This window comes from Pyrus communis, chromosome 3, assembly GCF_963583255.1.
Source record: "Pyrus communis chromosome 3, drPyrComm1.1, whole genome shotgun sequence".
Taxonomy (NCBI): Eukaryota; Viridiplantae; Streptophyta; class Magnoliopsida; order Rosales; family Rosaceae; genus Pyrus; species Pyrus communis.
This window is the reverse complement of record NC_084805.1, coordinates 4,319,874-4,345,683: the sequence shown is the minus strand read 5'-3', so window position 1 is coordinate 4,345,683 and position 25,810 is coordinate 4,319,874. Positions and strand designations below refer to the sequence as shown.

Genomic DNA, 25,810 nt, shown 5'->3' with positions numbered 1-25,810 from the left:
CATGCACAGTGATGGGAGATTGACATTTCGGTTTTCTTTCAACGTTGAGGAGAGAAATACTATCACTAGACTAAGAATTAGTCTAGTGATACATTGATCATTTGGGCGCTACACATCGATTACATTGATCATTTGACGAACCAAAAGAAAAGATTGCATTGATCACTAGTAGTTAACTTTATGGATTATAATGTAGACAAGGAAGAACCGGCAAGGGTATTACCACTGCTACTGCAAATGCTAGCTTCTAAATGGTCCCAATACTTAAGATTACACAAAATAAAGAGTTTTCAAACCAACTTATTTATAGCTCTAAGTCCCTAATCTGTATGTACTCTCGATGACATACTTCTTCCATCTACATCCTCTGTAATAATACAGCAAACAGAAAACAGCCAGGCTGCAAGGGACTTCACAATTTCCTGTCTACGGTCATGGCTGGATTATCGCCATTAGCTGAGGAAGGGGCAACGTTGGCACCCATGGCTACAACATCAGAGTCTTGAACTTCGCCGTTACTCTGATTTACAACAACACAAAATGAATCCATGAAGAAAATTCCAGATATAAAAAAATAAAAAATAAAAAACTTTCCTTATCATTTTTGAGGGGGTGCTTGAGGTGATGTACCTGTTCAATTCCTTTTAAAGAAGGATCGTGGATACCTACATTTAAAACCTTAGGAACACCTGTTAGAGATCCCTGCAAAATGTTGAGCATACACTGAGATGAGTGAATAATCACCAGCAATCACTTTCGATAAAGTTTCAGTATCCACGATCAACAAAGCTGCCAACTCCATCATATTTATAGTACACAAATGAGATGCAAGGTGGTTGAAATGGTCTTAGCCTAACGATTGGTAAACATACTCCTTTAACATTGTTTCCATTTTTTGGTTCAAAAGATTCAAAAACATTGTTCAACAATGCATTTTATAGAGGGCAATTATTCTACAAGTCAGGTCCAGTTTCGCCATACACTTGAACTAATTAATCCACATGCTTATCTCTATCCATCCATTAGGGGTGGGTTGAAAGCATGAAGTCTTACATCGGGACATTCTAAGCTTTTCATTTCAGTATATAACAATTAAAGTCTCTCCGATTATTGGTAACTTGCCAGCCAGCTATTTTCTTTTATTTCAGGACTGAAATTTTGCAAGCTGACAAAAATTTGTTTTGTTCTGACCTTGGACACATTGTCCACTACATTGGTGTAAAGGTTGCGATTAATAAAAGTTTCTTTTTTTTCAAAGGAAAACATTCCCACTGCAGGTGTTTGTCACAACCGTGGAATAAAATGTAAAGGAATAGAAATGGTCACTTTTTTCAACTAAGAACTTGTAGACCAAAGAGTTGTTCTCTGCTAAGGTCCCCAACAGGAAGTTCTTAGGATTGATATAAATGACTGAAATGCTTTAAGATGCTCTAAGGACACTTGTTACACAGAGGAAAAATGACATAAGCAGTTAAGAAGAAATTAGAATTTAACCCCAACCTCTCAAAACACTTTAAGTAGGTAAGTGAAACAAAAGAATGCAGAAGTGGAGATCACGTAAAGAATCAATTTCTTATTGTGCATTCATTACTTGATGTTTCTTGTGTGGCTATAAGTATGTTGTCTCTTATAATTAGATGGATCTGTTCTCTCTCATTTACGCGTCTGAATATTCCATAAGGCAGTTATGACAACGCAAACAATATAATGTCTAATTTGCACTCATATATAACTTTTTAAATATGCATACATAGTAAAGAGGATTAAAAGACAATAATAACTAAGGATTTATAAATCCTACAAACCTTGTTGGCCCATTTCAGCCCACATGCATTACATAGAGTCCTTGGACCTGCTGGGCCACGACGCATCATTGGAGTTGACTTTGAGCTTATCCCACAGTGTGTGCACCTGAAAAGGCATTAATCATTATTTTTCAGAACACAGAGGATTTTAGTATTTGTCTTGAAATAACAAATACACAATTAGAGTACAACAAAAATAAAAATCTAATTGTACTAAAAACATAATCAGCAATATGAGAATAATGAATGACACTCACGAAGTTTCCCGCATGCTTTCATCTTGACCAGAGGCCTGTGTTGATGAAGCAGGGCCTCCATCATCGGAACTAGCCTTGGACGATGTAAATTGACCCTTTTTACGCTGCATTCTGAAATATGTACACACCATATATTTAAAGTTGGCTAGGACAAAAAGGACTCTGAAATAACACAAACGTCAATTCATTAAAGAAAAAGGCACAGGAGTAAGGGACAAGTGGTTTTCCATTAATATTTGCCTTAAGTTGTCTATCAGGTCTATGATAACTACATAAATCATGACCTTCATTTTCATTTCATATCCATGTCATTTGCACTGTGCTATTGAATGAGATAACCTTTACATTTCATTTTAAAAGTACTCAACTGAGGAAAGAAAGAAAAAAATCATATACAAAATATCTACCATCCAACCAGTCTTTTGCACACAGATTCTTATGCGCTACGAGCTTATGGTAATTGTCCTCACATGAGGTTATCAAAATGTCTAAAAAAATCTTTACTATTCAATAAGTAAAGACAACATGAAAAAGAAGGGAGGATTATTTCCTCACTGTCCTATTGCTTTAGATTGTGGATGAAGTTGTGTTTAGCGGAGGGCTGAGGTGGTAATTCCAGCTGATCGTGTATCTACTTCCTGGGAGATACTTAACTCTTTGGGGGGAGGAAAAAAAGAAACGGTTACATGGAACCGTGCAGTGTTGGCCTAGTTTGGGTTGGAGGAGAAACATAATAAGTTTTGAAAATTATAGAGAAGTGGTCGACGTTTCCTCAGATGAAGTAAGGTTGTGATCGTTTAGGCTTCAGTTTCTTCTGAGTTTTGGGAATTATCATCTTACGTTTTATTTTCAGACTCGAGGGTCGTTCTACATTAATTTTAGGAATGTCTTTTTTCTCTCTGCAATTTAGCAAACTGAAAATAATATGAATAGTTGAATATTAAAAGATATATATGTACATGAATCTATACAACAAAAATTCCTCATAGGAAGACATCTTACTATTCTTTAAAATAGTACAGATTGCTTGATGATGAGCATACCAACATCAAGACCATACGAACACTAATGACCGCAATTTACATATTATACCAATTCTCATTCTTCAGTATATATTTTGTCTCATAAAATAAAAACAACTATATTATCAGAAGCTGTGGTGGTAAACAGCGTTAAAAAACATGATATACATTTCCGAAGGAGACAGAGTGTCTGTGTGAGAGGAAGGAGAAACAATTTTCAATTACGAAAAGTTAAAGAAAATGATTAAACAAGTAATGATCTTGCCATACCTTAGTGCAACTTCTTTCCGGACGGTGTAACGGATTTTCTTATCAAAACAACGTTCTTTTCTCTTCTCGCGAAACCGACTTAAAGATGCAGCTCTCTGCGGTTGAATTGGCTTTGCAGGTAAGTCATTCATACCCTGGAAGAAAAGTCATTACAGCAGCAAAGTGAAAAGAAAAGTAAAAGTTAAAACCAACCGAAAAACTACGATTTCGAGAAACTTGTCATGATTTATACATATCTAAAATTACGTACTTGCTGGTTAAGAGGAACCGGCCCCATGGAAGGAATGCCAGAAGGGATTTCATATCCACCCAAAAGTAGCAGTACCGCCTGCACCTGTGAAAGAGAACCACAAAAGCTCAAGCTCCTTATGCAACCCTTTCTCACAAGTTGATCAAAAATCAAACTTTCAGAGAAGAAGAAGGAAGACATTTCAGGAATGCCAAACTGGACAAGTTGAGCACTAAACCTTACCTTATCGGGCGAAACAGCGTCGAAGACATAAACTTCGCCCTGGAAGGACAGAGTAAGCTGATCAGAGGCACCGTTTGCGGCGGGCGGCGGAGGGTATTCGGAGCTGGGAAGGTAGAGTTGATTTGGAGGAATGGCGGTGCTATCTTCGAAGCGTATGTTAGGGTTGTCAATGGGCTCTTCAACGTCGTCGTCTTGGTCGTCAACTTGGTTACTCTGTGTCACTCCTCCTCCGGTGCTGTACATTGAATTCTGGTGATCAGATTCTGCCATTTCTGATACGAAAAATATTTAACCCAGAACCCAAAATTCAAAACGAGTCGTATCACGCGCAAATTATGAGTTGATTGAAAGCAATGGAACTTAATTGGGGAAATCCAAACCCTAATTTTGATTTCCTTGAATTTTTTATATTAAAAAACACAACAACAAAATTTTATCTGAAAGCTGTAGAAAAGGAGGTGGGAGTTTGAGGTTGAGGAGGATGACCGGTTAGGAAAACGACCCTGCAAGTCTGTCATATTTACAGGATATGCCACTGACTTGGACAATTATTTTATTTATTTATTTATTTATTTTGTTTTTTAACAAGAGGACAATGTAAATTACTTGAAGTTAATTCACAGAATGAGGTTTCGAACTTGCAGACTGCCGTAGCAAACTAGCCTACCCGCCATTGTTGGGGACTTTGCTAGCAACAAGGTTTGGTACACCATGTGTTATAATACAAGTGGTTGAAAAAAATTCAATTATATTACTATTTGTATTATGACATTTAAGATACCGGATCGTATTCCTGACACATTGAAAAATTTCGCATTTGTTAGAAAGTTATCTCGGGCTTGTACCGTAAAGAAGAAAATGAAGTCTTGGTGGGAGATGGATTGTCTGCCCTCCCATTTCCATACTCTCCTCATGTCCTCCTGTAATGTGTGGTCACGGTTAAACCACGTCAACATTTTATAGCAAGAACTAGACTCAAAGCATCTCAAAGAAAAAAAGTGTCTTAGGAAATGCATTGTTCTTCCAGCAGCTCCAAGTGTTGGGGTTAACAATTTGTCGAAATTCTTTCTCCCATCAGTCGTTTTATTTTTGCCATATAAATATCTAATAAATTATTGTACTTCTTCCTCATTAGGATAAATATTTTTTGCTCTCACTATGTCTTTTCCTTTTCTCCTGAAAAGTTTCATTTTCTATTTATCAAAAAGGTTAATCTTACGTCTTCTAATATGGTTATTTGTGCAATGTTGGATTTTCTAATTTTTGTACTAAAGACAGTGGTAATGAAGAAAATGTGTTATGTAAAACTTTAATAATTTTTACTATTTGTTCATCAACTCGATCTAATTTTTATGCTAAATTTAATACTAACTGGATAACTAAATTATTTGTCTAAATTGAAATAATTTTTTTAGCTACTTATGATGCAAAATTTGTTAAACCAACTTGTTCTTTATCTAATTTACTAATTTCATGTAAAGTTTGAATATATTTTCTATTGGTTCAAGAATCAGTGATCAAACAAATAACCTAAGAGTTGTTCAATTAACTTTTTATGTACTAATTGAATTTTCTGGACTTTTAGTTTTAATTTCTCAACTATTTCTAAATGTACTTAGGTTTATATTTATGAGATCAATGAGCTCTTTTATTTATTTATTTTCTTACTAGAAAATCTTTGAATGTGTTCATTATAATTTTCTAATTGAGATGTAATATAATCTAAATTCTTAATAGAAAATCTTTATATATTGATTTAATAAACTATTATGCTTATTCTTGTTTTAGTTTATATTTTCTGTTTGACTAACAATAAGGTCTACAATATTATCTACTTGGGATTTGTTTTCACTATACAAAATATGATTGTGTTTCGTAAGTGAAAATAATAAACTAAACTATTTTGATCTAGAGTGGTTTTCTTTTTATGTTGCTCGCTAATCTAAATTGAAATAATCTATCATAAACTAGAACTTACCATTTTATAAGTCTATTGCTAATTGGTTTTGTAAATACTCTCTTTCTCCTCCTAAAGTTTCTAAAGTATGAATATTTGCTTCTAATAACTTATGGTGAGTTTCTTTTACCTTGCTAGTAGATTTTTGTTTCTTATGTTCTAAATATCTCTTATGCTAGTAATAGTAGAGTGTCTAGGACAATTAACTTCTGCTAATGGTTTGTAAAATGGATTACAAGGAAAAGTATAGAACATATTCATGCAAAATAAGTGGGTGTGTGATATCAGTTGTTTTGATAATTTATGTCCTCAATGTACTTTATTATTGTAATTATACTATTAAAATGCTAAAATAGGGATTTGATACCAAATTTGCATTGAAGCTTAGTTAAATCGTGAAATGACCATTATAACAAGTTAAGAACTAGATATAAAACCTTGCACAAGAAATTCGATGTGGTTCATATGAGGCCACAATGGCTAAACTCATAGGTACCAAGTATTGTACCCTTGTTAATGTCAAGTTATCTTTATGGCAATCATTCAACTGTAACATAGTGCTCAAACAAAATATGATCGTTAGTTTAACAAGATAATAATATAACTACAATAGTATTTAAGCTGAAAGCCTACTTAAAGAAACACACAAAAGAAAGAAAGAAAAAAAAGAGCAATACAAGAGAGCAGAGGGTTGAAACATTTTCTCAGTGTGTTATAATTGAATACAACATTCTTTGTATACAACTAAGTGCCTTGATAGTTTGAACATATTCTTGCTAATGAGTTGGAACATATTCTTGGATTATTGTGATATTGTTGGAACATTCGAACCTTAATGTGGGAGCTCGTGTGGTCTTTCTCATGCCTAGTTTTGCTATTTAGAAAAAAAGTGTTGTCCCATCATGAAATGTAGCCCAAAATTTGCTCATCTAGGCAAATTTTTTCTTGAATAAATCACACAAAAATATCAAATAATGTTAAACAAGAGTATAGATCTAGACAATTTTTACTTCGATAATTCTCATTCTCGTTAATTTAGTTTTGTTCATGATGATCAATTTGGAATGTTCCGGTTTAGATTTATTATTAAATAATTTTGTTTGGGTTATCAGCCTAGTTTTTCCACCAAAAAATATTAAACAAAGGTATGAGAAACTAAATAATGATGTGTTTTTGTTATTATTCTAAATTTCTTTTAGGCAATGATTTTCACATCTTTGTTTTACCGCACACATTTGATCCGACGGTTGAAACTCGATAAAAGTACATGGATAGCAACTTTTTTTTTTTTTTTTTTTTTACGTTATCCGAAGGCTAGAGATTAAGCAACTGGTGGGTTGTGATCCGGCCTTGAGTCTTTTTCCACACCCAACGCAGAAAACACAGACAAGGAGGATTGCAGAAGTGAAGCCATCAAATCATCAGCCATGAATGTAGAAGAAGAGGTCGAGCGTCTCAGAGAAGAAATCCAGAGGCTCGGCAAGCTCCAAGACGATGGTTCTTACAAGGTAACAACGCTCACACACAAACACCATCATGCAATCCAATCCCACTCTTTCCACCTCTCCTCTTCCTTTTTCTTACTGTTCATATGTAATTGCAATTGTAATGCTGCTCTAGAATTCGAATTACAAGTATTGATTTCACTGTTTGGATCTAGAAATTGTCGGGCCATGTCAATGCTGGATCTGTAATATTCTACTTGTTTACAAGTTTCTGATGGTATCATGGATCTTGGCCGAGTAATTGATCATTCATCAAAACATATAATTTCAAAAAAAAAGACTCGAATCGATTGGTACTCAAGATGATATGATTTCCTTGTATTTTTACGCATTTCTTCGTGATTCGAATCAAGATGTTTGCTTCTTTTGATTCAACTTTGTAAATGTATTTCATCTTTTCAGTTGGTATGTGAAAAATGGGTAAATACAAAGCGTTCACAGGATGATAATTCAATTTGAAGTAGAAAAACTGTGACAAACGAGCATATATTAGCTTATAAATTTTGTGATTAGCAGACCTTTAATTTTAAAACGGACTGTATTAGAATGTTCTCTTCATTCTGCATCCCTCGCGTCGTAAAACCGCAATTTTCTTCCCATTTATCACTTGAGAGGGACGGAGAAAGAACTGACCTTGTCTGGATTGAAGGAAGCAATTATAGCTGATGCATTTTCAGGATAATTAAATTATTTGGTGTTTGATATGTTGCAAAATCATCGTCTGTCAATTCGGCTCATTTTGATTGTCAGATTTCTTCAGGTTTCTGTTATCTACTCTGCTGTTTGGGCTATGTCAGTTCAATGGCCTTAAAGAGTACAAAACTTTGACACACACACACTCACCAACAAGATTTATAACTATTTTTTAACGACCTTTTACTCGTGTACCTTAAGCTTCAATGTTTGTGTAAATCATCCTTCTGTTTCCTACAATGTATGAACATTTGGGGTGCTATTTCTGTAGGTCACATTTGGGGTGCTGTTTAATGATGATAGATGTGCAAACATATTCGAAGCGTTGGTTGGGACGCTAAGAGCAGCAAAGAGGCGGAAATTTCTCACATACGACGGTGAGCTACTGCTGCAGGGTGTCCATGACAATGTGGAGATCATACTCAAACCAAAACCGGCAGCAGCGGCAGAGGCAACTACTGCAGTGCCAGTCGGGACAAGTTAGAAGTATCATGCACCTGTTTCAATTTCATGTATTGTCTGTGTGAAAGAGACTGTAAAATACTTTTGAGAGACCCATACTTGCCAGTTGAGTTGCCTCCATCTACTTGTATGCTTCCAGTAATTTAATGTGACAGTGTTCATTTCAATAAGTTGAGCTAACAGAAACGAAGAGTCGAAGGGTCTAAGACGTCTAAGACTCCAAGGTCATCCTCTCTTGATCCTAAAACCATATCGATCATATTTTAGGCCTTTCACGGTGATTCAGGTGAATGTGATAACTATAGATAGGAATCAGGCATCTTAAGTTTAATTTCTTTAACACTACTATTACATTAGTACGAGTTCAATATATTGGCATCATTCTCACTTTTTCCGGCCTACTGTGAAAGGCCTTTAGCTGGCATAAACCTCTCTTGATCCTCTATTGTTTGTTTTATTTGTTGTGCTTTCGAACCCGTCTTACCTCTCCCCAAGAAGAAAAATGAAAAAAGTACGGGCACTGGCAAAGCAATATTGTAATCTACACTAGTTTACGAGAAAGATAACTCGCACTCATGTGCCTGAGTATGAGTGTAGGAGCACTGCCCTAAATAACTGACCTAATTCACATTCACATGCTTTGAAAATTTCCCGCACTCGTTTCCTTTGTCTTATTCCGCCCTTTACCCAAACAAAACCCTACTCATTAACGCTTAATTCCACTGTCATCTAAATTAAGGAGAGGAATTATGCACATCAACACATCACCTTGTTAACCTTCACAGAATAATTGAAACACATTTTTTTTCTCTTTCAGAAGTGTCACATTACAATAAAATTTACATGGAGCAAAAAAGATTAATTCATTAAAAGACGGAGGTAACTAGGCAAAGGCTCTCTTGTCAAACTCTTTCCACATTGTTTCTGAAGAATACATAGTAAATCATGGCAGAATGACTTCTATATGCAACAAAATGACAAAGCCGATAGAGCAAAATTTACGTCGCTTAGTTCTGGATCGGCATTAAAAGGAACCCTGAAGGATGAATCTTCCTACCTAGCGCACAGTATTTGACAAAATCAAAACCCAATTGGTTACCAAGCAACCTGGTGGAATATCCTCCTGCAAACATGTCTCACAGACAAACTATTTGTCATGATGGTCCAGTAAGAATGAATGCATGTAGAAGGCTCTGTGCTGCCTGGGTTTCATCAGGTGTCCCAGATATGACAATAATCCTGTCAGTTGTTCCAGGACGGGGCTCATGCACAATGACCTTGGCACTAGAAATCTGATTCAACAGGGAAAAAAAGAAGGAAAAATACGAAAGATAAGTTTAAGTTGATGTAGAAACAGACGTGTGAAGTTTGAAACAGTATGCAACTGTGATATCCTTGAAGTTCATGATGGCGTTCACTACAAAGATACTCGGGTCAAAGCCACACCGCAACCCACCCCAATTCACGGTCCCAAGCATCTTATAACAACACAAGGCCCCTTCGCCCAAGCAAAAACAACTCTTATAACAACACAAGGCCCCTTCGCCCAAGAAAAAACAACTATTCTATGGCAACATAACTGTGTTCTTCCCAGCCACTTCAATGTGCTCTTAAATTTTGCACAATTCCTTATCAGGAATAAAATACTGATTAGAAATATAGTAGACATGGGAAGCCCTCAAAACATAATAGAGCCAAACTGGTTATGTTGAAGTTTGAAATCCAGCGAGCAAAAACCTTATAAAGAAGGGCGTGCTTGCTAGGTACACACGAAGAGCACGGTTTCCTTAAAACAAAATCAAAGAAGCAATATAAAATCATGATATATACCTGTCTCAGACGAGCCAAATTGGCACCATTCTCCCCATACACAGAGCCAATAACATTTTCAGGAACTACGATCTCTACAGTTGTATTTGTCACAACAGCAGATTTGCTCCCACTGCTATTACAAAAGGACAGAGTTCAAGAAACAAAAATAAAAAAACAAACAAAAAATGGAAAGCGCATCCCATTAGAAACTTTTAAGTACATAATTGCACGAATTTTCAGTATCCATTTGAAACCGAATGAGGTGGGTGTTTCAATTAAGTGACAAATTGAGGTGCGATATGGAATAATAGAGAGGTAACTAGTCTATTATTACCTTTAGGTGACAGTCCAGGGTATTTCAATTATTTATGAAATAAGGCTGTGCATGACAATTGACTAGCCTGAGCGGTCAAGTTCCTAGAAAGTGGAGAAATGTGAATCTAGATATAAATGTTTTTAACGCCTAATATCATTAGTTGATGTTAACTGCAAGAGCAAAGAGTGCAGTCCGTAAGGAAATTACTAACAATGTCTAATTTAACTACTAGCCGACTTTAATCCTAATATATTATACAAATTTCAGTTTCACTTCATATCCATAAATTCAGATACAGCCCACTAAATGGTAACTCAAGCCAGGAAAATTATAACAGGATGACCTCCTATCTAACAACTTTGTTCACACCAAGCAGCTCAGTTCTCACGATCTGAAGCTATTTACTCATGCTTCAAAACAACATCCATTTCATTTTCAGACCCATTTATAGCTTAGCAGCTTAGCCCAATCTCATAATTTTCTAACCTGCCAATATCTGTGCCACTTTTTAAAGAAGTCACACCCCTTCCAACATCTGTGAAAGCTGACATCTGCAATACAATCCGTAAATCAACTAAAATATAAAAAAAACAAAATACAAAAAAATACAGTTGAGACCATGTGAGAGAGACTTACCTGTGATGCCCATGGTCTTGGTGGGGAAGGATCTAAACTATGGGAAAGACCAAGATGATCCATATTTTGAATTAGTGTTGAATGACGGTTCAGATCACGAGTAACACCAACCGATGATGATGGCTGATATCCAATAGGATTCAGATCCCTGGGTCTTCCATAAGGACTTATATCGGTTAGCATGGATGAACTGCTCCTTCTTCCAGAATTACTTACTGTGCTGGAGAAAAGGTTATCTCGTAACCTACCAGTAATATTGTACAAAGCATCTTGCACATTTGAAAAATCCCCTGAAATCTGGGAAACAAATGATAAATATATGAGAAACTTGCAAGTTCATATCATCAACTTCAGATCCCTAAATATAACGAATTTCACCAAAAGAACCAAATCGAAAACCAATTATTATCCCTTCCTTAAAGAATGTGATAACACCACACCTGTACAACTTCAACATTCTCTAAGGCACACTTCGGGACCTGGTCACCCCCTACTATTCGTATACCAGTGCCAGTTGCCTTCCGGATCTCTGAAACTATTACACCCCCTTTTCCCAGCAAACAACCAACTTGGTTTGATGGAACTACAAGCCGTGCAGTAAGGGGTGACCCTTTATTTGAGCTTGAGTCTCGCCCCTTTTCAATGCCTGCCTCTACGGACCTTGAGAAGACAAGAACAGCAGCCTTTTGTGCTGGCGAGTACCTTGATTCAGGATTCTATAGAATATGAAGCAGATATAAGAAAAATATAGATATTAAAAATAGGAAAAAGAAAAGAAAAAAGACAGAATGGCAAACCTCCAATGCAGAAACAGTAATTAATCGTTCATCACACTCAGCCACAGAGGCAGCAACACTTATTGCAGCACCTGTCTCATTTTGAAGAGCCCTAACAATGGAACCCCCCCTTCCAATTACACCCCCAATCCTATCATTGGCACAAAGAATCCTGAAAGAAACTTCCTGTTGTTTTGTCTCAAGTGTGGGGATCCTTTCAGCCTCTCTTGATGATGGACGAACTCCTGAAACATAACTCATGGAGCTGCTTGGCAAATTAAGCATTGAGTTCCTCTGTGAAAGATGATCTAAACGCAGATCAGGTAGAGTCTCACGAGGAACTGCCTCAGGCCTGCTTACACTCATCCTTGTCTTGTCAACTGGTGGATATTGTTGAAGACAGCCAGAAACAGCAATAAGTGCTTTCTTTACAGCCAAAATATCCCCTTCTATCTGCCACACCACTGAATCAATTTCCGGGGAAGAAAAAAAATTATGATGTTCTTTTTAATTAGTAAAGTACGCTAAGGTGGAGGCAAACAAACAATCAAGAACCAGAAGCATTAGTATAACATAAGGGAAAGGAATATTTTGTTTCTATTTTCTGTTAAAACAAACCTTAAAGGCAAGTGAAGTCAGAAGTTAAGCTAAATAAATTGTACATACATAAAAAGATCCTGAAAAAAAATGATGGCCTTTAACAACTATCAAGTTCATTATGCCTATTTGGTACCTAATTCAATCCAGTCAACGGGCTATGGTTGAGGTCAAAATTAAGTATGCATGGCACACGCCCAACTAACCCAACTTAGCAGATCTACAACTGCCAGCCTTTGTATCAGTAACTGACAGATATTGTTACCATTTATAACCCCCTATAGATTTCATTCATTTTGATAAACAGTCATTAAAAGCCTAATTATAAGCAGAGCAGACATGATAAACCTTGGAACATTCTAAAAATAATTGTACATATGTATCCACCTTCCTCATCACTGATATATGTAGACTCCGCTTGTGTTATCACATTCTATCACATTGGTTCCAAATTAGCATCATAATTGTCAATATCCAATTGAAAACTTTTATTTCCAGAAATTACATTACCTAAATCAAGCTCTTTGTACCACTTTGGATGACAAAACAGATATTCTAGTTTTTCCCTTGTCTCTAACAATGTTTCGTCAGTATTCTACTTGCTATCGTCTTGGTATGTAAACCTTCAGCTCAGTTAGTATTCTATTGCTGTCTCCTTGGTATCAAGTCCTACTTCAAAACAATTAGCCCAGATACAGTTCATTTCTATTTGTATATGTCACTGAAAACATGCGGAAAAAAACCTGAAACCACAAACAACTTTTGAAATTCAGCATAGCTACAGACTGCCATACTATCTTACTCAATGTTTTGGTCCTATTGGCAACAAAGTCAAGCAAAACTAAACTACACCTTTCCTAACCTACTAGTTCAGTCGCATATACTTACACTGAGTGCACCAACAAGTTTAGATCTCCACATAACCCTAAACAGAATTTACAAATCAAGTTCGAGAGTCCATACTAAATGGGACTCATTCACCATATCATACACAAATATCAATACCAAAACAATGCAGGAGTCACTAAATCACAAACAATCTGACTAACTAAAACCTAAAACTCAATTCCCATTTCAGAAAAGCAAAGACACAACCTTTACCTCGATCATCTCATCTGTGGCAGCAGCACAAGCAGGTAACTTCTCATTCAAAACCCTAATTTTACACCCAGTATCTTTCCTAATCTTCTCTACCACCTTCCCCCCCCCCCCTCCCATCACTGACCCGACCTACGCTGCCTCCGCCAAAAACCTGCAAGACACCACCCCAACCCCTGCCGCAATCGCCCCCGTCTCCGCCGCAACTTTTAGAATCCTCTCGAACACTCTCAGAAGTGCCTCCTGCGCCTTGGAAACCTCAATCTCCTCTTCAAAACCACTGCCGCCACCATTATAGACATTGTTTAGAACTGGACTAGTTCTCAGGCAAGTGAAGTCAGAAGTTAAGCTACATAAATTGTACATACATAAGAAGATCCTGAAAATGGCACATGCCCAACTAACCCAACCTAGCAGATCTACAACTGCCAGCCTTTGTATCAGTAACTGACAGATATTGTTACCATTTATAACCCCCTAAAGATTTCATTCATTTTGATAAATAGTCATTAAAATCCTAATTATAAGCAGAGCAGACATGATAAACCTTGGAACATTCTAAAAGTAATCGTACATATGTATCCACCTCCCTCATCACTGATATCTGTAGAAACCACTTGTGTTATCACATCCTATCACATTGGTTCCAAATTAGCATCATAATTGTCAATATCCAATTGAAAACTTTTATTTCCAGAAATTACATTACCTAAATCAAGCTCTTCGTACCACTTTGGATGACAAAACAGATATTCTAGTTTTTCCCTTGTCTCTAACAATGTTTCATCAGTATTCTACTTGCTATCTTCTTGGTATGTAAACCTTCAGCTCAGTTAGTATTCTATTGCTGTCTTCTTGGTATCAAGTCCTACTTCAAAACAATTAGCCCAGATACAGTCCATTTCTATTTGTATATGTAACTGAAAACATGCAAAAAAACCCGAAACCACAAACAACTTTTGAAATTCAGCATAGCTACAGACTGCCATACTATCTTACTCAATGTTTTGGTCCTATTGGCAACAAAGTCGAGCAAAACTAAACTACACCTTTCCCAACCTACTAGTTCAGTCGCATATACATACACCGAGTGCACCAACAAGTTTCGATTTCCACATAACCCTAAACAGAACTTACAAATCAAGTTCGAGAGTCCATACTATATGGGACTAATTCACCACATCATACACAAATATCAATACCAAAACAATGCAGGAGTCACTCAATCACAAACAATCCGACTAACTAAAACATAAAACTCAATTCCCATTTCAGAAAAGCAAAGACACAACCTTTACCTCGATCATCTCGTCTGGGGCAGCAGCACAAGCAGGTAGCTTCTCATTCAAAATCCTAATTTTACACCCAGTTTCTTTCCTAATCTTCTCTACCACCTTCCCCCCCTTCCCTATCACTAACCCGACCTGCGCCGCCTCCGCCAAAACCCGGCACGAAACCACCCCAAACCCCGCCGCAATCGCCCCCGTCTCCGCTGCAACTTCCAGAATCCTCTCGAACACTCTCAGAAGCGCCTCCTGCGCCTTGGAAACCTCAATCTCCTCTTCAAAACCACCGCCGCCACCATTGTAGACATTGTTTAGAACTGGAGCTCTCAGAAATACCTTGGAGCCGATTGTGCTCGGAGCGATGACCACGACGACCCGGTCAGGGGATTCGACATGGGGTTCTTCGATTCGGATCTTGGCTCCGGTGGCTTGCTGGAGCTGCTTGATCACGCTACCGGACTTTCCGATGACGCCGCCGATGCGCGAGGCGTGGCAGAGCATACGGAAGGCGACGTGGGCGGGAGGGACGCTGATGGGAGGAGGAGGGGGCCTGGAGCGCTTGGAGGGTCCGTTTTCGAAGTTGGGGTTGAAGTCAGAAGACATTGTCGTCGATAGGGAACGCTTCGCTGGTAGAGAGAGAAAGGTGCTTCCCATAATACTCTCTCTCCCACTACAAAAAGTTTCGGTTTCGCTTACACACCCTCTCTCTCTCTATCTTTCTCTTTCTCTCTCTAAATATACATACCTGCTGCCGCTGCGGTTTTTCTCTCTCTAGGATCAGAAGTAGCTTCTCTCTCTTTCTCTCACTTACTCTCGTCTCCCCCAAGAGACCGGAGTCTTTGGTGTTGGGTTGCAGAAACTGGGGCTAATTCCCATCAGAACGAATATTTGAAGAACACTGTTAGAAAAGTTTTTTACGAATTTTCAGGAAACCATTAATTAATTTACAGATTTTATAGTTTTGTGAAATTTTCATCATCGTCTTGGTTGTAGGTTTTTTAATTCTGACAATTTAATTGGCTCAATTTCAATTAAAACGAATCCCTCTCAATCATCATGCTCCTCTTTTTACTTTTTCCGTATGGGAAAAACCAAACAAAACTAATGAGGATTATTTAAAAATTTTAAGTTTTAACGAAAATAATAAAATAAATGGTTAAGTAAATAATATCAGAATTAATTTTTAAATGTAAAAATATAATTTTTTTAAACAGTATTGAAAGTATTTTGTGTTAAAATTCTCAAAATTCCAATCCTAAAAAAAAAGAAAAATTATCGTTGAACTTCTTGAATACTTTAATTAAAGTTTATTCCTAAATTACTTTATCTGTTGATTCTATTTACTTTTTTGTCAAATCTAAAGGAAAGTGAGTCATTCTTTCATCAATTTTTTATTAAATTATAACGAATAATATAATTATAACATGTAAAAATAAAATAACGTGTAATAAAGAGAATATTTGTTATGTAAACGTTTGATTTTTTATATGCTATATATTTTTGGAAAATTTTTTCAGAGTACCATGAGACAGCTGGAGTACCCATCCAATAAATGTCTGACAGGTGGCAATTTTATTTTCTATTAAATTTCATGCCTGTGTTTTTGTTTTGTTCGAGATAAGTCTATTAATAAAGTATTTCATATGGGGGAAAAGGAAAAAAAAGAAAAGTTAAACTCCATAAAATTTTCAATCTGTTCATCTTCTTTCTTGGTAGATTGCAGATTCGCCCAACTCCCAAACATACAAACTCCTTTTTCTTTGCCGGGTTCAAGCCCTTGTTGGTGTTGCGCATGGTGGACAACTCGACCGAGGACGTGACAGAGAGCAGGCGAGCAAGATGAAGGCTGTGAAGGGCGGGGCGATCCGGTGCTGTCGATTTTAGGCTGGTGAGGAGAGTGGGGAACAAGATCTTGTGGTTGATTAGGCGATGGAGGCTCTGAAGATGGCAATGTTGGAGGCTCTGAACATTCACCCACTCCTTCTACAACCCACAAACTCCAACCCATGAAAGCTGCAATTTTCAGCAGCCACAGAGTCCCGGGCTTCACGATCCGCTGCATGTGCAGAGTCCTGGGCTTCACGACCCGCTGCATTTTCTACAACCCACAAAATCATAAGTTTTATCTCAGAAAGAAAAACAAAACATGAAGAGATGGGGTGGGGTGTAACAGAAGATGATGGGAGGAATCTGGGTTCCTTATTTAATTAATTTGAATTATATTCTAAAAATAAATAATAAGTGTCATAAGTCATCTTAGGTGTCAGATGTTAATCGGTGGTATTCCAGCTCAGCAACTATAGGAAAATTTCTCTCATTTTTTAATTATTTTGTGTTTATATGTCAAAATTTTATTGGTAGTTAATTAGTTATAGCTGACAAATTAATAATGAGACGACTAGTTTTCCCTTAAATTTGATAGAATTGATTTCACAATCTAACTGCAAGAGATTAATTGACTGATTTTTAGTAGTTCAAAGGGTTAATTTACTAAAAAAAATAATTCAAGAAGTTATACCACAGCTTACCCAAAAAGAAAAAGCCCTTCTCTTTTGTTGTTTGATTTTCAATTTTGTGGGTACTTCGGCCAACTGGTATGAGTTTTTAACGTCTGAAATTTTCTTTAAAAACTGATATTTGTGTATTTTTAAAGGTTAAAAATCTTCTCCTTTTTCTTAAAATGTGATCAAATGATAACTTCGCAGTTTATTTTTTCAAGAACCAAAAAACCTCACAGAAACATTTCATCATCTTCTAATTACCATCATGCTATTCACAAACGCGGACCCAAGACTGCCGTGTTGGGGATTGTGCACTTCTGCACGTGACCCACACACCCCCTTTTGTAATGCTTCTTTATTTGGCATGGGTTCATCCTTACGGACCCAGACACGAGTTGCCTACCCCAACCTCTGATTTTATTGGCATGAAACCACCGTTTCTTACTCCTTCGAAGAATGCAGTCGTTTATTCGCGCGCCTACGCCACATTCGATGATCCTCTTCAGGTTGCCAGAAACACTCATCCTCAGGTAAATCAGACAGAACATGTCTCTACACAGTAACACAATGCTTCTGTGCTGGTCAGTGGTAAAAAGAAAGAGGAGCCAAAACAGCGAGCCAATTGTGTTTGGCTGCAGCTAAAAAACCCATGGGTCTCTAAACGGAGGAGTATTACTTGAGCTAAATGGAATATATACATGTGTGTGTGTGTTTTTATGCACGCACTTGTGCTCATCCGAATAAGTTAGAGAAGTACGCAGAATGTACTTGGTATACGTTGTTCAGAGGCTGCTTCGGAGGAGCGAAAGGTGCAATCGCACAGAGCTCCAAAACGTTGCGACGTTGCTTTTGAGCTATCTATTCTATTGCATTCCAAAGCTTCAGCGCAGTTGCTTTCGAGTTAACATGCTTGCAAATGCACCAGTAGACATATAGTAAATATCTTCTAAACTGCATAACACAAGAGACAGCAAAGGAAACCTTCATCAGAGGGGAATGCATCAACTATCATACTGGTGTTGTATTCAAATAACTTGTTATTCACATATTACATAGGAATACAATCACAAAGGAAAGCCTGCTAACGATGATTAGTAAATTCACGACGGATGTCCATACAAGAAAACCACCAAAACGTCCCTCCTTTCAAAGAGCATGGCTGGTTATAGTTGATGGGTTATAATAAGGCCACTGTCACATCCGCACATCACCTCTTATCAGCTCTTTAGAAAGAAATCCTACATAATATTATACCACGCTCACAACTAACTGTATATATAGTCTAAGCCTTTCCGCAGTATAATCTATTGCACCAACTCATCTACTCATTACACCACCCCAAATCTATTGCACCAACTATAAAAAAAAAAGGTTAAATCTAGTAATGAAACATATAGGCCTGGTGCCTTAATATCCCCTTTTAAGTTTGATCACCCCTCTTGTGAGATGATTAATACAAATTTCAGATAAGTACACTATAATCATATCGAACACCCCACCTTATGGTTTGTTACATTACGTATCAAAAGTTAATTACCAACTCAAATTAAAATGATGCTGTGTAATGTAGCAAAAAATTGTCACTGGAATTTAGAGAACTCCAATGTATGCAAGCAACTTTCAGGAGAACAGGGATTGAACTAACTCCCTAGACAAGATATGAGTTTATGACGAATTGCAGAGTTGATTAGCAGAAAACACAGCAACATTTGTGGTATTACTCTAAAATATCAATAGTTTGAATGAATAATTTTAATGAGAAAGAACTTACCCTACAAAATTTCGCAAAAATATCTATCAACTGCAATGTTATGTACAATGGAAAGCTACTCTTGAAGCCTCAACCAATTGAAGAACGCCAAGAAATGATCCTCGGGAGCCCAGTAAACAAATCCAACAACAGGTCCACCCTTAATGTACTGCAACAGTTTCATAAAGGTATATCATATAGTCACTATGCATTCTAGAGATACTGAATGAGTACTTTCTGAAATAAAAACACAGGAAAATATACAAAGCAGAGAAGTATAAAACCTTCCCGTCAAGAATAACAAGTTCACCATCGACCCATCGGGGATTGCGAAACCCTGGCTCAGCAAGCCTCCCCTGTCCTTTATATCGAGCAACCTGAGTTTCCAAAACAAATAAAAATCAAGAAAAGAAACTCTTCTGAAGAAAGGAAACACACGCATGCCAAGTGGACGAAAGATAAAGAAAAATAATAAGTGATCAGAAAAAATTCTATCTAACAAGCTCTAAGACCATACCACTCCAAATTCTTCTGGTATAATCCCTTTATGAGGAAGCTGATATCCTTTCCCAATCTTTGCACGAAATGCCACCTGCAGAAACCAATTGATAAGGTACAAGGACCAAGTTTCAGAAAAACTAGGTAACTAGTCAATGAAAAACAAAACTTAAGCCCAAATGCTCATTCCAAAGTTGAGACCAGCGCTTTGGAATAACTAAGGTGGTTTCCAGTCAACCAAGTCTTAACAACTTGTATCAGCAAGAAAAATAGCCTACGAAGTTTTGTTTCAATACAAAATACCCTATGAGGTTTTATTTCAATATAATGTTATGAAGCTAGAAATAATTAAAAAATTAAATTACCTGGCCAGCAGGTACATAAGGATCCCCAGTAAGTTTTAAGGCTTCTACATATTCATAAAACTCAAGGTTTAGAGGCTCTGCAGTCCCTCCATCCTCTTTCCATTGACCAAATTTACGTCTCAGGTGAATAACTTCTGAGGTGTGGAGCCCATGAGCACCAATGTAAATCCCTGATAAAATGAACCTATGTGAGCTGAAGAGTTTATCAAGGATTCTAGAAACAAAACAGGGTAATCAACCATAAGAACTTCTGCACAGCATCAAACATTAGTTTTTTCTCTCCCTTTTTTCGGAGGAGGGAGAGATCAGAAACCAGATTTCGGTAATCAAAAGGTGGAAAAGAAAATAAATCCACTGAATTCAGAGTCTACAAACTAACAAGCTCCTACTAATAAAAGTATAATACAAGCAAGTTTGGCAATAAATCCTTTTAAAGAATAGCAACCCTCCGGTAATAAAAAGTTGTGTACAAAAAACTTCCCAAAATTATAAAGAAGGGAAAGGACAATATGCTTATTTGGGATATACCTAGAGTGATGGAAAAAGAGATTAGGGTGGGACATTAGATGAAAGGAAATTAAGTGTTACTTGGGAGATGGTTGTGGAGATCTCTATTAAACAGGCACATATGAGTCGCATGAATATGGCTGGGATTCCAAGATAGTGATCAAGGGATGATGTCTCTGTCTATGGATACACAATTCTCAAGGGATCAACTTCTTTTTCTTCTTCTTGTCACTTTATGGTGGGACAAGGAGAAACAGTAAAATTTTGGGATGGATGTTGGGTTGGGGAAACAGATTTGTGCTCTCACTTTCCTCCTCGTTATAGCATCAAAAAGTGTAAAAGATAAAACATAATTTTGAAGAAAATCACCATTTAAAGGATCTGGAGAAGCCGGCATTTCAATGCGATTGAAAGTGGTTGTTCCTGACAGTGGTTGATGGTCGTTAACCTGGCTGAGAGCAAGATTTATTAACTCGCCAACATCTTTGAGTACCTGATAGTCAAAACATAAAATAGAATAGCAAGAACTTTTAGTGTATAAACAGTGGTGGATGTTGTTCAAATTGTACAGTGAAAATTCAGCCCACCTTCTGTGGTATCTTCTCTTTACCCATGAACTTAGAGAGATCAAACATAACAGTATCAATGCTTTGTTGACCTCCAAGTTTAGCTTTTTTATCCACAGAAGACTGTTCCCTTCCACGGGAATCTTGTTGGTTAATATCTTTCTCAACAGTAAAGGAAAATGATAAACGTCCCTTCTTCTCTATTTTAGCAGGTACTCGGAGCAAATTTTTAGTAGGCGGTCTGCTTGATAGTTTCTGCCCAAGACCACCAACAACAACTTTGACAGCAATTTCACGTCGTTCTGCATTTTGAATAATTCCAGGATCAGCATCCAGTTCAATGACATCTGTCTCTTCGTCACCTTCAACCAGTTCTTCATCTTCAGCATCTAAACTCTCTATTTCACTATCCTTATCTTCATCATCTTCCTCAATAATCTGTTCAATCACTTTCGATAATAGATCCCTGTCTACCTTCCCTGGTGAGGTCACTTTCAAAACCTTGACCTTCACATTAGGAATCATATCTCTCAAGAAACTTTGAAAACCAGAGATGTCCTCAGAAAGATCAGAGCCATCATCTGCATCTTCACTATCTGCAACAAATAGATCACCTTTTTCTTCAGTTGAATCAAAGGGATTCAAGCTGCCACTGGCATCCAATGATTTGGAGCTAACTTGTGAAGAATCCTGAAACACCCCTCCCTGCTTTAAATACACAGCCTGAAATTTATGGCATAGAAATATTAAGTACATTAGCTGCAAATTTCTAAGCATACAAATTGATAAATCATACTTGTGCATTAGACAAGCAATAAGTAATTAATGAAATACCACTTCAAAATTATCATTTGTTATTCCAATCCTATTTCACACCAAAGAATAATTTAGGTCTTCACTAACTTACACCAAATGGCATTGCTTATATATTAAAACCAGACTGGATCGACACAAATATAGGATTGACCAGGAACTAGAACAACTGGCCACTTCATTAACTAACCCCCAAAACGGGTTTGGTCAGTTCAACCAACATTAAACAAAATTGTTAGTAAGAAAAGTAACTTCTTTCATATCTAGAGACTGATAGGCAACTTGAAGCACAAACTGTACCCATAGTTCTTCCACACTACACCTTTATAATACTCTAATGTCCTATTCCTTTCCAGACAAATGATCCAATTACCACTAAGAGCTGCATCCTCACAGGATTTTACCCTTCATTCCACCACCAAAAGGAAAAGGTCCTTTGTTTTCAGTCAACAATGCGCAACATCCTGCTGGAACCACACAGCTCACCCTGCCTCACTGAATAATTTTGACCATAACCTACAGCTAGTGGACAGTGCACAAGTAAATCATCAGCACTTTCTCCCTTCTCCTTACACAGATTTTTTTGGGAAAACAAATGTTAATTGTCATAAAAGTCAGAATTTTATTTTTCAAAATTTTCATTTGACAAAATTTAAAAAGTATTCAACAATCTAAATTTTTGTAGTTGAATATTCAACACTACAATTAAAATACTGATGTGCGTATATTATGTCATTCTAATTGAACCTCCAAACTGGCCCTGGTCAAACCTCTACGCTTGCCCGTCCCTCTTCTGTTTTGAAGATAATATAGTTCGGCAACATAACGATATCATCCTATGAATCTAGACAGCACATTCAAATTAGTCAACGGTCCAAACTCAGTTTGTCAAAATAACCATCTTATGGTGCCAGACTATCCGGCAAGATAAAATTTCATAATTCAAGATTTCATCGACCATGGATTTCAGATGCATGTGATAACAGATTCTTTATATAAATAAAATACCCAAATCTGTCTATTTGACGAAGAACACTCAAAGGCATCTTACCATTATTTGTTTTGGGATCTTGTGTGATTTTTATATGTTTAAAAAGCCTACCCTTTTTCGTTGTGGAACATTACTTACTCTTTTATATTTCGTCCATTATGTTTCACTGCTTGTTATTATTGAAGATTAAAGGTTTCTCTTAGGGTTTGCTGCCTAAAAAATTTTTTTAATGTAAGATTTTGAAGGGGCAGGTTTTGAGAAGCAATATTGAAAAAGAGAGTTCTCTTCTATTTTCCTATGGTTCTTGACATTTTTCAAAGGCATGCAAAGTAATTAAGTCAAAACAGTCCCAAGCATTTACTGGAAAATGCAAGCCTATTATTGCCCATTTTAAATTTCAACCACTAGAAAGTTGTAATTTAAGCATTAGATTAAACTAAAAAATTCTACATGACAAGATTACCTGCTGTCTGTATTCACCATTCTTATTTGCTGTTAAATAAATCTCAAAGAGTGGGACACCAGCTGCAGCAGTAGCAAGCTCCCTGAAGAAGATGAAAGTTAATAAAAAAATACATATTGCAGGAAGCACCAGTAGCGTGCAGAATGGAAAAATCCGTTCTGCAGAAATTACTTAAAACCCAATGTAAAATTTTAAATGGAAACTACATAATAATATATAAGTCTTAACAAAACCAGAAGTATAACAAAAAATGAGACATGAGAAGTATTCCATAAATATATCTTATACAGTGTTTTGGGTTAATCGTGGTGGAGAACCACCTAATAGCCTTGCTGATGTAATGATGATTTCGGGTTAATCGCGGCAGAGCACCGCCTAAACCACTTTTTAGATTACTGGTGATAAGTAGGGACATGCACGGGGAATTTTTAAAACAGTATCTTGCTCCTAGTATAATCAGATCCAATTCAGTAGCATCCCTTGTTTTTAGACTCCTGTTCTTTTTTGGCGAGAACATATGCAAAGCCACTCGGACAAACTAGCATCTAAAATGGGTATAGATAAAAGTCGGCTTAAGAAAAGGAAAAAGGGGTTATTCCAGGCCCTTATAAATCTTCACGAACAACAAACGAATAAGATGCTGAAAATCAATTTCATTAGTCTTCATCAGTTTGGATTCCCCTATGCTAACGTGCATCGACTCTTTGTCTTCTCAACCCCCATACTTCTCCCCACTGCTTCATATTAAACCTTTAGGTCTTACAATTCAAAATAAAGAAACTATAAACTATTAATTTTGAACTCTCTTACTTTTTATTGGTTGAGAAGCTAGTGTTACCAAATAACCAATTCTCTGCTGGTCTTGGTTACAACAAAAAACAAAAGGTACACCATAAATTAAACAAAGCAAACAACTTACCAGGGACTGTAACTCCTTGCGACATATCTTCCATGCTCCGCAGTTACTCGAATAATTATGCCACGGGGATCCTTCTTATCTTCAGAAAGACCAGCCCACCAACCCACCTAGAACCCAAAATTGGAAGTACACATATAATTAAACCAAGCGCAGTTTTATCAATGCCCAATTGAAATTCGACAACCCAAACACACTTAATCCAAATGCATCAAACTGAAACACAGGTACATTTTCACATTAGTAATCAGAAACTCATTTCCTTGTTGAATTGACTAACCAATCCGGCACCAGCATTATCTCGGAAAAATGCGGCGTCCTGGTATCGTTCTTCCTGTATAGCTCTCTGAAATTTGAAAACGAACAAAATCTCTTTTCAGAGAATGAAAACCAAAATTAGAGTGCAAACAAAGAAAGTAAGTGAAGGGAGGTGAAAGCACATACATTGAGATGAGAAATGACTCTTCCAACGACGTCGTTTGCAGCTGCAGCGGCAATTGCAACTTTGAGCCTCGCAGCATCCTCAAAGTCCTCTGCATATACAGCCCGACCCAACTGCAACTGTTCAAGTTTCAAACACAAAATTCACATAAATAAGCAAAATCATCATCGCTTCTAGATATATAAATACACATATACATACATATATATATATATAGAGAGAGAGAGAGAGAGAAGGAATTGTGGTAAAAGTAGAGACCTTGAGAAGGGAGACAAGGCGCTCTTGTTGTTCGACCTCTAAGAAATGGCGGCGCCAGCGATCCCAGTCCCAATCAGGGTCGTCGGTCTGAAACGATGCGGATTGGGCGTCTGGTTGTGGTCTAAAATTGACGCAAGAATCGAGGCCTTTGACGGCGTTTTTGATGAGGTTCTGGAGCGCAGAGTTCCATCTCCATTGAGTTGAGTCGGAGGAGGAAGAAGGGGTCTTCTGGCATCGGCAGAGGGACGAATCGGGAAACCTCGAGGAGAAGGTGGTTTGGGAATGGGAGGAAGGGTAGAATGCTCTTTTGGCGACGGAGGAGGGGTATGGTTTGGGGTTGGGGAAGTTGAGCTTGTGAGGACTTGGGGTGGGAGCAGATACGGAAGCCATTGATACAGCACAGAGAGAGAGAGAGAGAGAGAGAGAGAAGGAGGATATGTGTTGCGTTGGTGCGTGCGCGCGTCTTGTTTTTGTGCATGAAAAAGAGGGGCGAGAGGGGCCGCTGTGGCCGCCAAACCAGTGGATAAGGTCGTCTTACACACTCGTGATGTTCAATTGTTAGAACAACATGAAAACAATAAACCAATCATTTATGAAATTCAAATACATTTTTTTATAATAAATGATATCAGAGAGGTAAACTAAGTCTTATAATAAACTAGTAATAATGTAATTCAAATTCGTCTTTATCGATAATTGAACATAAAACTTTTCACTTACAATTTGTAACATGAGAAAAAAAATTTAGATCTAATAAGTTGTACATAAAAATATTA

The 25,810-nt window shown here is 37.1% G+C and overlaps 4 protein-coding genes across 7 annotated transcripts; 1 reads left to right on the top strand and 3 right to left on the bottom strand.

Moving 5' to 3' along the window:
* Positions 1-158: 158 nt before the first annotated feature.
* Positions 159-4,254, bottom strand: LOC137728878 (GATA transcription factor 18-like). The gene is made up of 7 exons (XM_068467672.1): positions 3,827-4,254; positions 3,605-3,688; positions 3,355-3,488; positions 2,063-2,173; positions 1,806-1,911; positions 631-702; positions 159-520 (listed from the first exon to the last, which is right to left on the bottom strand). The coding sequence occupies exons 1-7, from the start codon at positions 4,094-4,096 to the stop codon at positions 413-415; spliced, it is 885 nt and encodes a 294-aa protein (XP_068323773.1). The 5' UTR covers positions 4,097-4,254; the 3' UTR covers positions 159-412.
* A 2,864-nt stretch (positions 4,255-7,118) lies between these two features.
* On the top strand, positions 7,119-8,791 carry LOC137728880 (costars family protein-like). The gene is made up of 2 exons (XM_068467675.1): positions 7,119-7,291; positions 8,253-8,791. Exons 1-2 carry the CDS (start codon positions 7,211-7,213, stop codon positions 8,463-8,465), a joined length of 294 nt encoding a protein of 97 aa, XP_068323776.1. The 5' UTR covers positions 7,119-7,210; the 3' UTR covers positions 8,466-8,791.
* Positions 8,792-9,221: 430 nt separating this feature from the next.
* Positions 9,222-15,967, bottom strand: LOC137729862 (KH domain-containing protein HEN4-like). 2 transcript variants are annotated; one of them, XM_068468909.1, is made up of 7 exons: positions 14,977-15,967; positions 12,005-12,436; positions 11,648-11,923; positions 11,208-11,504; positions 11,058-11,122; positions 10,274-10,388; positions 9,222-9,735 (listed from the first exon to the last, which is right to left on the bottom strand). In XM_068468909.1, exons 1-7 carry the CDS (start codon positions 15,616-15,618, stop codon positions 9,598-9,600), a joined length of 1,965 nt encoding a protein of 654 aa, XP_068325010.1. In that variant the 5' UTR covers positions 15,619-15,967; the 3' UTR covers positions 9,222-9,597. The 2 variants fall into 2 exon arrangements, with proteins under 2 accessions (XP_068325010.1, XP_068325011.1); XM_068468910.1 differs by having other exon boundaries at positions 10,274-10,385.
* Positions 15,968-16,506: 539 nt separating this feature from the next.
* On the bottom strand, positions 16,507-25,469 carry LOC137729247 (protein EXECUTER 1, chloroplastic-like). 3 transcript variants are annotated; one of them, XM_068468118.1, is made up of 13 exons: positions 25,035-25,469; positions 24,779-24,895; positions 24,615-24,680; positions 24,338-24,444; positions 23,419-23,500; positions 21,173-21,874; positions 20,955-21,078; positions 20,079-20,248; positions 19,733-19,807; positions 19,500-19,592; positions 19,237-19,384; positions 18,234-18,416; positions 16,507-17,062 (listed from the first exon to the last, which is right to left on the bottom strand). In XM_068468118.1, exons 1-11 carry the CDS (start codon positions 25,422-25,424, stop codon positions 19,292-19,294), a joined length of 2,019 nt encoding a protein of 672 aa, XP_068324219.1. In that variant the 5' UTR covers positions 25,425-25,469; the 3' UTR covers positions 16,507-17,062; positions 18,234-18,416; positions 19,237-19,291. The 3 variants fall into 3 exon arrangements, with proteins under 3 accessions (XP_068324219.1, XP_068324218.1, XP_068324217.1); XM_068468117.1 differs by lacking the exon at positions 16,507-17,062 and adding an exon at positions 17,634-18,017; XM_068468116.1 differs by lacking the exon at positions 16,507-17,062 and having other exon boundaries at positions 17,634-18,416.
* Positions 25,470-25,810: the final 341 nt, after the last annotated feature.

Bases quoted from the DNA above. Each gene is read 5' to 3' on its own strand.
- LOC137729862 (XM_068468909.1), bottom strand. From the start codon at position 15,618: ATGGGAAGCACCTTTCTCTCTCTACCAGCGAAGCGTTCCCTATCGACG. The intron at 11,505-11,647 runs GTGTGGTGTTAT...TTTGTTTCCCAG, and splicing joins AGAATGTTGAAGTTGTACAG to ATTTCAGGGGATTTTTCAAA. The intron at 9,736-10,273 runs GTATATATCATG...CTGTTGAATCAG, and splicing joins ATTTGGCTCGTCTGAGACAG to ATTTCTAGTGCCAAGGTCAT.
- LOC137728878 (XM_068467672.1), bottom strand. From the start codon at position 4,096: ATGGCAGAATCTGATCACCAGAATTCAATGTACAGCACCGGAGGAGGA. The intron at 3,489-3,604 runs GTACGTAATTTT...CTTTTCTTCCAG, and splicing joins CGGTTCCTCTTAACCAGCAA to GGTATGAATGACTTACCTGC. The intron at 703-1,805 runs GTTTGTAGGATT...AACATTTTGCAG, and splicing joins GGCTGAAATGGGCCAACAAG to GGATCTCTAACAGGTGTTCC.
- LOC137729247 (XM_068468118.1), bottom strand. From the start codon at position 25,424: ATGGCTTCCGTATCTGCTCCCACCCCAAGTCCTCACAAGCTCAACTTC. The intron at 23,501-24,337 runs GTAAGTTGTTTG...CATCTTCTTCAG, and splicing joins GCAAGGAGTTACAGTCCCTG to GGAGCTTGCTACTGCTGCAG. The intron at 19,385-19,499 runs GTTTTATACTTC...AAACTGTTGCAG, and splicing joins TTGTTATTCTTGACGGGAAG to TACATTAAGGGTGGACCTGT.
- LOC137728880 (XM_068467675.1), top strand. From the start codon at position 7,211: ATGAATGTAGAAGAAGAGGTCGAGCGTCTCAGAGAAGAAATCCAGAGG. The intron at 7,292-8,252 runs GTAACAACGCTC...CTATTTCTGTAG, and splicing joins AAGACGATGGTTCTTACAAG to GTCACATTTGGGGTGCTGTT.